Genomic DNA, 15638 nt, shown 5'->3' with positions numbered 1-15638 from the left:
TCACCTACTTGAAAAGACATATGAAAATCCTGAAGAATTCAAAGGAAGACCACAAAAATGATCTGGTCTAAAAAGTAGCTCACATAAAATAAAATGTAGTGTTCTACTTAGCAAAGACAGTGCTGAGAGATTACTTTATCACTGCATATAGGTAAGTTAAATGAGGATTTTCAACTTTGTTATTAAAAATGCTACATGAGCTAATAGCTGGGTGATGAAGTCAGAAAAAGTCAGCCCCAGAGGAAGAAGTAATATCCTTGAAGTTAAGTGTTCTGACAGTTTACAAGAGGAGTGATATAACTCATCTGCTCTGCAGTTTCTGAAACAAAGCCATTTTTCATGGGTAAACGGATACCTGGGAGAGAATCAGATGTAGCAGCCTCTGCTAACTTTTCCCTTTGGAAATAACCACATGTGCTCTTGGGTTTTATTCTGCTGCCCTTCTCTGAAGCCCTGAGCAGTGTATGGACTCTGGAGATAATCATCAGGGGGTGGTCTCTGATTCATCAGAGAATCCATTTTCTAGCACAGCCTGCTGGGATTTTCCACATCAGCAAGAATTGTGGCAAGCTTTTTTTTCCTGCCTTCATGGAGATTATCTGCTAGGTGATTGGGCATACCTAAACTCATCAATTTGCTACAAGTGTACAGGCTGTGAAGGTTGGTGGTGTCTCTGTCTCTCTTGTGCTTTTTACCACTCGTAACTGTTAATCTCTATAGGATATAAACACACTAGTGTAAGACAAATTTACAAAGTTAATAGTCCATGATAGTGACAAGACATGCAGGAATATTGTGAAGAAGTACAGGGAGTAGACATGGAGGAGACCAGGCTGGCAGGCTCTGAGAGTGTTGCAGGGGTGTCACAATACACCCAGGACACCCCAAAGCACTACAAGGGATGGCTTTCCTTGTCTTGTGAGGGTAACAAACCACTCCATGGTGCTCCTGGGAGACTACTGGCCCTAAATGCTTTTGTTTCCAATATGTTTGGAAAAAGAATTTAACCCCTGGATATCATCGCAGATCATATGCTTTCAGTTCATGAATCCAGTGCTGAAAGGCAGACTGCTTCAAGGAGCTTTGTCTGGGTTTATTATTTGGGTTTATTGCCTGGGTTTATTCTGATTCCTGGTGCAGCTATAGTTGCTGAAATGTTTATGCTTGGAACTGATACCCTTGCTAAACACTCCTCATCTTCTTTCCCAGAGGAAAGAAACTTCAGTTTTTCTTCTTGACACAGCAATCTTTTCCCCATCATTTCAGTAGCTTATAATTTATCCCTTTGCTTGCTTCTAATCTTATCATTAGTCATGTGCCTTCACAAAAGCAATACAATACATCAGACTAAAGCTGTCGGGGTTAGAGGTTTAGACTTGGCTTTTCAAGGCTGTAATTCCCAACTTTCAAGCAATACAATATTTATATCTTTTCCTAGGTTTGTAACAGTGGCTAGTAAAACACCCACATGAAAGAAAATAGAATTACAATATGGTTTTCATATCTGAACCTTCTGGCCTGACAAATTTAGATATCACATGCTTAGTTCTACCTACTGAAATCTTCAACTTTAATTTATTTTGCTCAGATATTGCAGGCCATAAATAAATCTTAAAATTATGGTAGTTTTGCTCTGATTTCTCAACAATGGAGCTTTTTCACATAACTAAATAGACTAACATTTAGAGCTCAGCTCAACATAGTTTAAAACCACCTCTTTTATCAAAACCCGGTTAAAAATATTTATGCTTGATCTAAGTGAAGCTTTTTGTTAACTTTCTCTTGTAAGATTTGTCTTGGCAATATGTAAGCAGAATTTTAGGAGAATTTGCTGATTCTGTTCCCAATGTATTGACTTTTATCTTACTATATTTCTTCTGTTCTGAGACAAATATCAAACTAGCCAGCCTACAGTAACATTTTAGCATATCAAAGGTAATTGTAGATTATAAAAATGTTACATTTAATGAAAGTATATGAATATTATACAACTATCACTGAACACATCAAGTATCACTGTGGGACTGTTGAACTGCAAATGGACTTCAAGTCTGTAATTTCACATGGACTGAGCTCCAACAAGTCTCTTACAATACAAGAAATCAAAGGCATCTGTGCTAAAATGCCTCTACTTATTAGTATCATCAGTGGCTATCCCACTCCCAAGTTTAAAACTGTGACAGAATAAAGATACAGAGGCTGGCAGCATCTGAAAGAACAACTGAGTACATCAATTCAATCTTCATCATGGCTTATAAAATAATATGCACTGTACTACATAAATATTGTTTTAGTTCTAATACAAACACTGGAAGAGCCTTTGCAAAGATTTACAGGTTAATTCAAGGTACTGCACTTACCAAGATGCGTGTTCATCATCTTTGCACAATATTTGCACATGGCTTCCAAATCATTTAGCTGTCCTTGTAGGAATGAAATCTGGGCCTCTAATTCCTCCTCCTACAATGAAAAGATTATTAGCATTAAAACCCCTAAAGTTTATATAATGCAGACTAAAAGTAGTAGGTTAATCCCTGACATGCTTAGACCTCTTTTAACTTTTTTTAAAGTTTTTTTCCCTTGTTCTTGGAAAGTTTTGTTATTTCATGGAAATAGGGTTTGGTTTTAATATCTCAGTGTTTTTTAGTACTACTCTTTTTCCTTCTAAAGAATTAAATAAAAATCTATCTACATTGACCTCACAAATGATTCAGGATTCTTTTATAGACCAGCTACCTGGTTTCACTTGTGCAAACACAGTACCACAGCACTGGCTGAAAAAATTCACCAAATGAAAAAATTCTAACTTATTCTAGTATAATTTCCTCAGCTATTCCTTTGAAAACCTTTTTTTTTTTTTTGAATTTCAAGAGACATATTTCATGAGACCTAGCATTGAATCTCAAGGATGCATTACTGCCATGTATTTTGGCACACTTATTTTTGCAATCATACATCATGCTCTATCTGTATTTAATCCCTACCCTTCTGTTCACAGCCAACTTCACTTTCAGACACCATGATACATACTATTTAGGTGAAAACTATATAACACACACAGTATAAAGCAGTTACTCTAAATTACCAAGCTAAGGTTAGAAAAATATTGCATCAAGTATAATTTAAAATTGGAATTTAAAAAATTCATTTTAAAGCCCAAGAGAAGTATTAGTACCCAGCCATGGATCCATGCCCTGTCTAAGCAATGGGAACTACCTCAGCTAACAATTCCTCTTTAAATGTCTTTGCTGGTTTACAAATCCATCCAGTCTTGACTTTGAAGACCATACTCCAGAGGAAGATCACCACTCCTTTAGAAAAATTCCTTCAAAGCTAAGTCACCAACAGTATTAAAGCAGGCTTTCGTTTAAGTATGCAATTGAATTAAAGATATTCAGAGAAAGCCAAAGTATTTTTTAGCCTCCTGTTTTATTTGGAGCTTTGCAGTTCTACCACAGTCTTGTTTGATGGAGATCACTGGGCATTAGAAAGCAAATTACTTTTCAAATAAAAAAAACCCCCAAAACTGATCAGCAAGAATAAATAGAATGAGTCAGTCTTGATTTAAAGGTATAAGTGATCTTAATCTCCATCAGAAGCCAAGTTAGAACCAAGCAAAGCAGATTTTACACTAATATATCACAAATCCAAAAGCAATTGATGAATAAAGAGCATTGTAACTGCAGCATTATCACTTTTTCCCTACATGCTTTTTCCTTGCACCTAATAGATATGAAATGTTTTTTCCTTGTTATTTCTTTATATTATATACTCTCACCTTTTCCTTCTTATCCTCATACTTTGACCACTTAGACCTCAAAGGGATTTTTGCCAATTTAGAATTGCTGAGTGACCTCATTCAAAGTCTGCAGTTCTGTCACGGCCTGTACAAGCATATCTGCATTGACATTTCTATTCAAGTGACGTTCCTGCAGAAGACCTTTTTCTAGTACAAACAGCTATTGACTGCAAGGGATAATCTACCATAAATTTTAAACTACCATTGGCACTGCAACTGCAGCTGTAAGAGAGGGAAAAGTGAAAATATTTGAGTATTCTACTATAAAATAACACAATCAAATTCTAAAATAATTAGCCAGTAACTGAACCCCAGTTTATCTCCTACAGGTGAAACAGAAAATTTAACTTCTTGTAATAAATGTTTCCATGTATCCTAGAGTATTTTTTTTTCTTATTCATACGTGAGAACTGCAGTAAATTGATCTTGAAATGCTTTTGGACAGCTGAATCCATCCAAACAGAGTCTGAAACTGACCTTTTCAATTATACAACAGTACCTCTTCTCTTGGCAAGTGAGAGCAGTGCTGATTAAACTACACCCCCTGCTCTTTCCGCTCGCTGGGATCCAGCATGGGGAGAAGCAGTGCTCAGCAAACCCAGCAGGCACCAAGGAGGGAACTGTGGTCAGGGAGTCAGAGACAGTGCAAGAGGTCTCCTTTTCAAGTGGGAAATCTTGCACAAGGCTAAATGAACTTGTAGTTCCTGATTTTTCTGGCAACTGTGGGAAGGGCACCAAGGAGTGCTGGCAGTGGGATGGGCAAACAGGCAAGACAGTGAACTTGGCACACAAGAGACCCAGGGCTGTTTGCACAATTAGACAACACCCAAATGGTGATGATGTGCTACAAGGTGTAACCTCCACCTCTGCTGTCACCAGCGGTGCTGTAACAACCTCTGGGCAGACTCTGAGAGCGAGCTCCCTGATGGGGGCTTTGCTCTGTTGTGGTTCTGCAGCAGCAGGTGAAGAGCTGTAAGAAGAGGCAGGTGTGTTTTATTGCATTGGGATGACTGACAGGGGATTGACAAGATCTTTCCAGGTGTAAAATTTCATGCAACAGACAGGAAAGGTGCAACTGAGGCAAAATACAGTGGGAAGAAGGCATGCACTGATACAAGGGAGGGAACTGTAAACTTGGGACTTCTAGCAGCAGAAGGGTAAGAACAAGCTCCCTCAGAGGAAGAATTCAGGTTGGACACCTTATCAGAGCACTACCAAGGGAAAGTGATGAGTGACAGTGTGTGGCTGGTGACTCTTCAAGCCTGACTTGTCAGCTAGGGAGGTTTCTTGCTCTTTTGGAGCCTCTGTTTGTGGTGCTGCAAAAGACTGTTTTGTCACCTAGTGTTCTGATGTTTTCCTGCTTATTCATGCATTCACCAAAGACAGGGTCATGTGAAACCATTTTAGTTCAAAAGTGACTGTAGGGCTTCTGAGCAAGGGTGAAGGGGACAGGAACCCTGGTGGTGTTTCTCTTCAATCCTATGGCAAAAGGGAAAAGCCTGGACAGCAGCAGGTGTATCAGGGAGCCCACATATGGTTACATACTTGCTGGCATTAGCTGGGCTTCAACTATTCTCCTTGTGGCTCCCAGTTTGATGAGGACAGACAACTTAGAGAACAGGTCTACCTGGCAAAGATGGGGAAGAAATCTTTGTGAACAGACTTGCTAATCTAAGGGGGGAGGCTTTGCCACAGAACAGGGACCTAACCCAGGTACACATGAGGAATCGGCACATACAGACAAGGTAGGCAGAAGGTCCACTTGGCTGAGTAATGAGCTTCTTAATGAACTGAAATGGGAAAAGCACATATGGAGGTGGAAATGGTGGAAATGGAGAGCACATGTGTGGAAACAATGGCAGGAAACAAAGGACAAGCACACAATCATTGTTTGGGCACATGAACAAAACTAGGAAGGACAAAACCCCATCTGGAGCAAAAATTAATGGGGGACATTAAGGGGTAACAAGAAGTATTCTTATAAGTATGCAGAGCAGCAAAAGGAGATTCAAGGAAAATGTTCTATTGCTAACTAAGGGAGCTAAGACAATGACACATGGTCCAGAAAAGGCTGCAGCACTTGAATCCATTTTTGCATCTCACTTTTTAGGCCAACACTGTTCCCAGACCCCCGCATGAACTGTTTGGGAAGGAGAGGAATGGCTGTGGAGGGGGGAAGGGCATAAGCTGGGGAATACCCAACGAACCAGTGTGTGTTCAAACACATGGGACCACATGGGATATACTTATGGGTGCTGAAAAAACTGACAGTGTGATTGCAATACCACTGGCTACCACCTGTGAAAAATCAATGCTATTACAGAACATCCTTGATGACTGCAGAAAAGTTAATCTTACATACATACTAAACAAGAGTAGGTGGGGTATTTAAGGAACTATACAGTGGTTGGCCTCACCTTAGTCCTTGGAAAAATCGTGGAGCATGTCCTCTTGGAATCAAAATCCAACATGTAAAGGACAAGACAATAATCAAGAAAAGTCAACAAAGATTTACCAAGAGCAAATCATGCTTGCCCAACCTGGTTGCCCACTACAATGAAATGACTGGGCATGCAGATGAAGGCAGGGAAGTGACTGCAATGGAGTTTTACTGTAGTTAGCCTTTTGACACATTTCCAAAAGTGCTGTCACTTATAATATGATGAAATATGGGCTGAATGAAAAGACTGTAGGTAGGTTGAATTGATCATAATCACAAGCTTAAAGAACAGAGTCAATAGCTTGATGTCCAGTTGATGTTTGGAAATGAGTACAGTAACAAATGGACTATTATGAAGACACTGTTCAGTATCTTCATCAATAGCCCAGATAAGAAGACAGAATGTACATTCAGTAGATTTTCAGATGATACAAAACTGGGACATGGGGCTGCTGTGCTGACTGGTGGAACTTCAATTCACAAACACCATGAGACACGGGAAGCCTCGGCAAGAGAAGCCTTTTTGAAGTTTCTGTTTTAGAAATTTCCATAAGCACAAAATTCTGCACCTGAGAAGAAAAATCCCAATGCACCAATGCAGAAAGGGAAGGAACTTTTTGTTTCAGATCTGCTGAAAAGGATATGGAGGCTACAGTGGCTGTTGAGCCACTAAGAGGTAAGTTCTGTTATTATGAATAATGTAAACAGTTGCACTGAGCTACATTTTGAGCAATGTGGTCAGCAGATCCAGGAAAGTCATGACACCCCTTTCTACTCAGTGCTTGTGAGCCCTCACCTTTAATAACACTTTGGGCCTGCAGTTCAAAGACATTGAGAAACTGGAGAGGACCCAGTGCAGGGTTGCTTTGGAAGGCTACAAGTCTGGAGGAGAGGCTGAAGGAACAGTGCTTGCTTATTTTGGTGAAGAGGAGCTCAAGGGGGGATCTACTGGGAGCCTGTAACTACGTGAAGTGACAAAGATGATGGAATCAAACTCCTCACAGATGATATAGAAGGAACTATGGTGCAAAACTGCCCCTTGGAAAGTTCAGCTTCCATTAGGAAAATATTCTTCATTAGAGGAGCAGCACAGCACTGGAAGAGGTTACAGAAGAGATAGTTTCTGTTACAAAGTCACTGACCTGACCCAATGCTACTGATTATCTTATTCCAAGCAGCTTAAGCAGAAGTCTCTTCTATGCAACATTTCTAAGACTAATCTTTTCACAGTACCTTTCAGAGATTGCACTGTACAGGTAAGCAGCTAAATCGTAAATCCCCTCAGGAAAAATGACCTTTTTTCAGTATTCTAATGCCAAATTCTTTAGCAGTATTAGATGAAACAACTGATTTATGACCAGCATAGTGCAGATGCTCTCACATACACTGCACTTTCCTCTAAGTGCAACTTTTCATTGTGCTAGCAAAATGAGTAGCCTGGATACCATTTTTATTTTGTGTACATATAGCAGTGCTAATTTGAGCTCTCTTATGCATGAACAGAGACTTATAAATTCTTTGAACAGGCCAAACCTAAGTCAGGAGAAATCCAGTATGGTCTGGACCAACCTTTCAGCTGAAACTGCCCTTTCAGCTGATCTGACACAGCACCAGAAACACACAAACGATTCCAACTCATTCAATCAAAATACAGAATCAGCGTCAATTTACCAAATAACACATTCTATAAAGCTCAATATTTTCTAATATTGGGAGCTGCACTATGAGGAAGAGAAGCAAATCAAGCAGTAAATCAAACTAAGAAATCACTGCATCAGACACGGGAGACCAAGATCTGCAAATTGATGTATGCAATCTTGCAGAAAAACAACTTAATACTTCCGGAAAATTCAGCTCCAGAGTTCTCAAAAAACTATGACACACCTTCAACCTTGCAGATGATGTGGAACCTTGCAGATAACCATTAACATCTGGAATTTAACAGGAGAATGAAAAGGAAGTAATTTATTTGTGATACTATATTGATTTACATTTCACTAACAATATTAAGCAGGCTAGAATTTATGTATCCAGTCAAATCAAGATTCTATTTGAGTGCCTTCATACACACATCTCTAAATATTTTCCTAGTTTTGGCAAGACTGAATCTGCAAAAAACTTGACTTACATTTATGTTTCTCATATTTGTTATTCTTCTTATCCACATACAGAACTTTGCTTATATTGTTACATCTCTTTTTTTTTTTCTTTTGCCATGAGAACTAATTACTTTCTGATTAATTTTTTTACATTTCTTTGCCATTTCCCCTCCAGTCTATACAGTTCTGGTACTCTCCATTTGTCCAAAGCTTATTCTTCTGTTTTTATTACCCTTCCTTTCATCTATCTTCCCACCTTTAAAAGTGAGCTATGGAAATAAATTTTTATATCCTTCCTTTTCTCCTGAGCTCATAATGAGATCAGTGATACTTCCCCATGCTCCATTTTCCATCAAATTTTACTATATCAGGAAAAAAAATGGAAAGTGGTCAGTATAGTCAAGAACAGAAAATTTTACACTTTTGACATTGTAATCCTATCCTTTTACAGCTCATGGCTTTACATGCTGCAATATGGTTTGCAGACCTGGGTAGGAGCACTAGAATTTGCTAGCCTTTACAAGGTCTGATGACATACAGTTTTGGAAGGAAGCCACTCTTTCTTAAAATTGCTTCTATCAGTTTAAACAGATTTTCTCCCGAATATATGACATGTAGCTTAACACAGAATTCTAGAAAAGAGGGAAAACAAACACAGAAAATTAGGGCTGTAATGCCTTTCTTTCACAATACCATTTAGTTTTCAGTCTTGCTATTCAGGAGATGAAAGAAAAATTGTACTTTTGTCTGTTTAACCCACGTAGGAAAGTCAAGGAAAAGCAAACTCTGTTGTCAAAGTTTACAACAATGTATGTCCAAGCATTTCATTCATGAATGCTCAGAATGGCAGAATTCCATTCATCTTAAATTTGAATCCTGAATAAGAATTAACTTGGCAGCACCACCAAGCGCTAAGTGCTGTGGAAAAGAAACTATCTTCAAAGAGAAGAGTATTTAAAGGTATTTCAGGTCTTTAGGCACTAATGCTGAAATATAAAACATAAAATACCCCCAAACCAGCAACAGAACTGAGCTGGCTGAAGAGCCCAGTCTTTCTTGGGTCTGTTCTGATGCTGGTCAATGGTTGGGTTGGGTGAAGTGTGGAGAAGACAGAAGGTCATGACATAAACATGACATGCCCAGAATACTCTTCCAGATGATACAGATTTGCACAGCAGTGATGTCTTGAGCTTGAGGTGGTGTCAGGTTTTCTCGTTTGCTTGTTTGTTTTTTTCCTGTAGTTAGTTATTTTTCTTATATTAATTTCTGATATTAATTTTCCAGTCACATTTTCAGTTTTTTCAGTATTCATAGTAAGAGCACTCAGGAAACATCCCATATCTCTTGGCAAACTGGCAGGGCAAATTAGAAAATAATTCTGATGAGGTATCAAAACATTTAGAGGAAGATAATGGGCAAAACGAGATTGATATATGGAAATCCTGAAGTCAGGTACTTGCTAAGAGTCTTACCAATACTTAAGTTCTTATTCATAAATTATACACAGAGTATACTTTTTAGATGTCAGTAGCAGTTTACAAGTCAAACAAGACTCAGATGCGAGGCATAAATTGCTTTCTCATTTAATTTAAAGCAAATTCCCCTGGAGTCAAAGCAGTGGTTACTCCTTCCATTTTGCAGAAGGAGTTTCATTTATTTAATTTTCTAATCCAAGAATTAAACACAAGAATTAACCTTATAATCTTGAATCTCTGACAGTTGAATATTGGTTGACACCCCCATAATTTTTTTATATTCTGTGCCAGCCACAGAATAGTGTACAGCATATGGTGATATTTAAACCAGAAACCCCTGTTTCTGAGCACTGAATTACATACAGTGGAACATAACCCAAGCTTTTAATTTATTTTATTTACGAATTTAACTTGTTATTTAACTGTGTCCCTCACAGTCCCAAGGCCTTGCTCTGCTGGGTGCTGTACAAACATAAAGAAAAATCCTGCTTCTCTGAAGGACTTCACGGTGTAAGCCAAGAGACAACAGATGGCTGGAGACACACATATGGGGAGGACATGGAAACAATATGGCTATATTAGTCAGTCTTCTAGACATGGCTTCAGCATGGAGCCAAACTGTTGTTGATGAAAAAGTGGAATTTTTGAGAGAGTTTTCAAAAAGCATTTATTTTGAAGATGTTTAGAGAATGTTTATTCTATGTGGAAGGGGCTATGATTAGATGAAAGTGCACCAAGTACATCAGAGTCAGGGATGAAATGTATATTGTTACTTTTACATTGAAAATTTTGGTACCTGTGAATTTTTTACATAAAATGAGATTTTATGAATATTAATATATTACCCATGGAGGACACAGAGAAGTTCAGATACTGCCTTCATATACTGATTTCTGCAGAAGTAGAGTTATGTCTTGATTTCCTGTGCTGAACCATTATCTGACAGTATTTATCTGTCTATGGGCTAATTGAAATATCCCCACACTTAATATATTTCCAATCAACTCATGTTTTGTGTTCTTCACATCTTTACAACTGCCTAGTTTTTTGTTATTTTGAATATATTTTTATAAATGTTAAACATTTTAAGCATAGTACTTTCAGCTAAGTTCTACAAGCTTGTGTTTTATTCCTTTAGACTGTAGGCACAGCAAACATCAACAATGTTTTTATTTTATACCTGTAACTCCTGCTTATGCTTTTTTTTTACACCATTTTAACTCAGACTGCTATTTGAGTGTGGTATGAGATAGCTTAAGTAGGAATGTATTTCTTCCTTTTTTTCTTATATATTCTTCAAAATTTCTCTTCATTTCACTAGTATAGTGTAGTGCTAGTAAGCATACTTGCTCAGACTTTATACTTTCTGATAGTTACATACTTAATTTCAGTGCTTTTCTAGATCAGAACCCTTAAGGCACAAACAGGTTCTCTGTCAGATTAGAAAAACCTTTTTTAAATCTCTTTTCTCCTCTGACTTATTATTTTGACCTGTTGCTTTCCAATTTTGCTTTCTGGTAGTACTGTGTATCTCAAAATCTATCAGATGACATCTGAGTAGGCAAAAATGAATTAGGCAAACAGTAATCCTAGAAGTCTAGGTTCCAAACATAGTGCTAAAACGTGTCAGGGTACAATGCATCCTCTTCTGCTCAAAGGAGTAAATTCAGGAGAGTAATCTCTCTTAAAACCTGGAACAGAAATGCCATTGCCAAAACTTTTGTGAACATATATCTGTAAAACCCTCTGAAAGGTGTGGGGGGAATGGGACTGAGAAAAAATAAGAAAATAAAACAAAACATGAAGGAAAGGTCAACAAAATATCCACTGTGGCTCCAAAGAGCCAAGCCTAAATCAGGTTATGTACCAACACAGCAACAACAAAAAATTATTTGGTTCAGAGAGATGAGATTGAAAACAAGTATCAAAGACAATAAAGGAATTTTACAATACAGATAAAAATGTCCAAGTAGAACGAGACCAAGACAAATTTGGCAATAAATTAAAATGCTAGCAGGCATTCACCTGCAAAGGCACATATTTTTGGGCATTAGTACAATCCTTATTTCCTGTGTATGCTCTCTATAACAACACAGTAAGGGATGGCATCTCATGAAGCTTCTCCAAGCTATGCACACATAAACAGAAGCAAGAAATTATAATGAAGGAATAAAAGAATAAGAATTTCTGTACTTAACGTTCCCCTTCAAAATAGAGATCAAGCCCCAACAAAACTGAAAGGGGCTGCAGCTCGGACTCTGTATAACCAATAACCCAGGAAGTCTCTTCCAACATCCAAATTTCTAGCATTCTAGAGTTAGCATTTGTTGAGGAGACCCACACTTTCAAAATGCAAGAAAAAAATATTATTTTACTGCATTATGTATCTGTAGCTTTCTTGAGGTATAAGAAACAAGAATTTGTGGTCAATTATTTCTCTTCTTCCAAAGTGGAATAACTATCCTCTTCCTTGCCCCCTAATTTTAGGAGTTTACATGTTTATTCATTATTCTTTACAAATAGACAGTATTTATTTACAATCCATATTTATTTATAAAGTCTACTAAGATTGGTGAACTTGAGGCAAAATAGCTATTTTATTGCATTGATGTATGATTATCAATTTATTTGATTTATTGTCTCAAAAAAAAGCTAAAAATATAGAAATTGAAAGAAAATGAAAGGGTGTGCCTCAGACAATCTCCCTACAATCTGACAGATATATTTAATTTCAATTAAAGTCCTGAAAATAGCTGAAACTCTAGCTAACAGCTTCTAATCACCAGGTCCTGCTGTTGAATTTCCATCTTGAACAGTTCAAAGTCAATTTGCCAGCTTACATCTCGCCTTGCCTGGAGATGTTAGTGGCAGAGGACCATGGGCTTGGGAATTTTCCAAAGCGGCTCCCACTGTTGAACCTATTATTGGAACAGGTTCTAGAGGCAGCAGTCTCACTGTTCAGAGCTGGAAACCAGCAACTGTACTACTGGAGCATGGGAAGGACTTGTTTTCATTTAACCTGGGTACATTTTCCTCTTTAAAATATTCTGCTTCTGTGGTCAGACAATTTTTCCTAGGCAGGAAGATGGGGAAGGATAAATACGACTGATGGAAAAAGCTCCTGCCTGGAGACAAAGAAAGCAGGGATGGAAAGAAATTTCTTCTGCAAGCAGACACAAGACATGGGAGACTTATCTACCTGCTGCCTGCACAAGTCCACCTGCTGGCACTGCGCTGTGGGACTGCCAAGAGACAGTTTAAAAATGAAACCCATAAAAATCTGCAAGATCCAGGGAAACGCAAAAAGCTGGGCATAACTCACTGTGGATGGGTAGGCACTGAACAGCTGAGTATGTAAGAATAGGTAGTATTCCACTTGGTAAGGGAATAGATAAGAAGAGAAAGAGCTGCAGGGTACTAGAAATTATCCCTTTGAACAGAATTGCTGATAAAAGCCTTGTCTCAGTGCTGCTGTTGAGATTGTTGATTCAAGAATATTGGAAAATTTCTTCATAAATAATAAAACGGATACATTAATTTAGATGGTATGGCTGTAAGCATTTTAGAAATAGTTATAAATAAACACACAGGCAAATGAGAATCCCATATCTTCCATTACATTTCACTATGACATCTGAGGGACTTTCTGCCCATCTGTTACACACATTGCTGGCCTTTAAGACTGCATAAGCCCACTGTGGCAAATGTAAGAGAAATGAGAGCAGAGAAACACTAACATATTTACTTGAACCTTACTGAAAGAGTTGATTAGGTGTTATGTACTTACATAATTATGCTGCTTGATTTTACTGCCTGAATAAACTTTTTAATACACACAGTTCAACATAAACAGTCCTTTCTGAAGGCCTTCCAAAGCACACCCTTTGTTAAACTCATACTCATTTAGATTTTTTAAAAGCAATCAGTTGCAAAATAGTTTCACTAAATCCTCCTCTGGTCAGGCCGGATGTATCTGATCTTTGCTATGATTCCCAACATGACTGAGGATGTAGACCAGAGGAGGATTATTTATTTAAGGGTTTTAGAATCTCTAATTTTTTAGAGTTTAAGGAAGGCAAAACTTAATTATAGTGATTTTGCATATAAATACACACCATTTATACCACACTGTTAAAATAACAGAAGTGCAATCTTGTTGTTTTTATAGGGAATTGTTTGATTTAACAAAACACAGACAAAAATAAAGAATCAAGTTATTAAGTGCATAGTATCCACAACCTATTCCAGTGGGGAAAAAAATCTTCCAAACACAGAAACCCTTTCCACCCAAAAAACACCCAAATAAAACAACAGCCTGGTTTAGAGGCATGTGTCTCATCCACATCCATGTTTTTGTTGAGATTTCAGTGCAGGTCTCTCAGCTCTACACAGAAATGGACAGTAATTTCATGCTCCTATATTGAAAAAGCAGGATGAAGAGATGAAATTCCCACTGAAAAGGAAAATGGGGCAGCTCAAGCTACCAACACAGGCCTTCTGATATGTTTTTCTTTGCCACTGGGATGCTGAAACATTCATGATTAATGTATGGAAAGAGGATGGACAGAGCAAGTTCTGTACCTCTGCTGGTAGCATGATTGCTGTGAAGTGTCACACTTCTTGTGTCCTCAGTCACTTTGATCCTTTTGTCAACATTGCTGATGGTCTCACCCATTCATGATTTTGGTAATTTTTAAATTCTTTCTGGCAGTTACAAAGGGCTGCCCAATAATTTTTAATGTTCCTACTGCCTTTTTTCAAGTGGTATAATTCTGCTTCTCTGCAGAAGTTTCTGGAAAGTATTATTCACCGACATGTATCTTTTGTACCAGAGAAAGATAAGTTTACACTGACATTTTAAAAATATTCCAAATGGCCCCACAGGTCTGTTCTCTATACGTGTTTATTGCTCATAATATGACAGAAAAAGCACTGCAGAGCCTCTTGGGTTTTTTATTCTTTTTTTTTTTTCCTAAGCAATTAACTTCCTGTTTTTATCACAGTACAGTTTCTTTTCCCTGAAATGAATCACTCCAAAAGAGATAAGGAGCTCTAGGATTCAAAGCTGCTACTCATGCATACAGCTGTTGCTTTACTAAATTATAAGAAACTTGCAAGTATTTCTAATAGAAACTATAAAAGGCAACTTATTTTTTATTCTACTGTTTTCAGCTCTTTCATTTGAGTTACAGCATGTCACGCAAGCCAGAAGAAGGCAACCAAGAAAAGAACCATAGTTCCTAAATATCTCAGAGGTTTTTCTACGAACTCTGTTCATGTGACCTGTCACCATCTGAAATTTAATATTGTTTTCATCAAACCCTAAAATTAGACAGGCACTGGAATATTAAATAAATTGCTTTTTTTTGTGTGTCTGAATTGGCCTGTCACATCAGAATAAGGAAGACATATGTCCTCCAGTATAAACTACAGTTAAACATTAAGGCATTATAGTATTTTAAACTTGATGGCATTGAGAATAATCAACATGTCTTTAACTTCAGGCCTAACAAATCCAATATACTGATCAAGAATTGGCTGATGTACACAGACAAACTAACTTATTCTGGGCACAATTTATGATGCTTAACGAAAAAAGGACATTTCATCATAGCATTTGTTCTTCCAAATAAATGTTTGGCATTGTAAGTCTGAACTGACAAGTATTTTGCTTAAAACATTCCAAAGAAATTTAAAAAGTAACAGTCAGGGAAGAGATATATGGTAATAAAAACCATCTCCAAGATGTGTACCATGCACAAAAGGCATATTCTTCTTCAAAGGAATTTTTACGTACATGGTTTTCTTTGTGTGGTTGTCTAGCA

General features: G+C 37.6%; 1 protein-coding gene across 6 annotated transcripts in view; it reads right to left on the bottom strand.

Moving 5' to 3' along the window:
* TBC1D5 (TBC1 domain family member 5) overlaps positions 1–15638 on the bottom strand; it is a 316631-nt gene that overhangs the window by 24787 nt on the left and 276206 nt on the right. For 4 of the 6 annotated variants that reach the window (XM_039703278.1, XM_039703293.1, XM_039703260.1 and 1 more), the window contains 2 exons: positions 6217–6249; positions 2361–2460 (listed from right to left, as the gene is read on the bottom strand). In XM_039703278.1, coding sequence (XP_039559212.1) covers positions 2361–2460; positions 6217–6249 — 133 coding nt within the window. The remainder of the gene's footprint in view (positions 1–2360; positions 2461–6216; positions 6250–15638) is intronic. The other 2 variants (XM_039703288.1, XM_039703298.1) reach the window with 1 other exon arrangement.

The sequence above is a fragment of the Passer montanus genome, unplaced genomic scaffold, assembly GCF_014805655.1.
Source record: "Passer montanus isolate IOZ18808 unplaced genomic scaffold, ASM1480565v1 scaffold10, whole genome shotgun sequence".
In the NCBI taxonomy this organism is placed as follows: Eukaryota; Metazoa; Chordata; class Aves; order Passeriformes; family Passeridae; genus Passer; species Passer montanus.
Note: the sequence above shows the minus strand (reverse complement) of the source record. Positions and strands in the feature narration are given on the sequence as shown.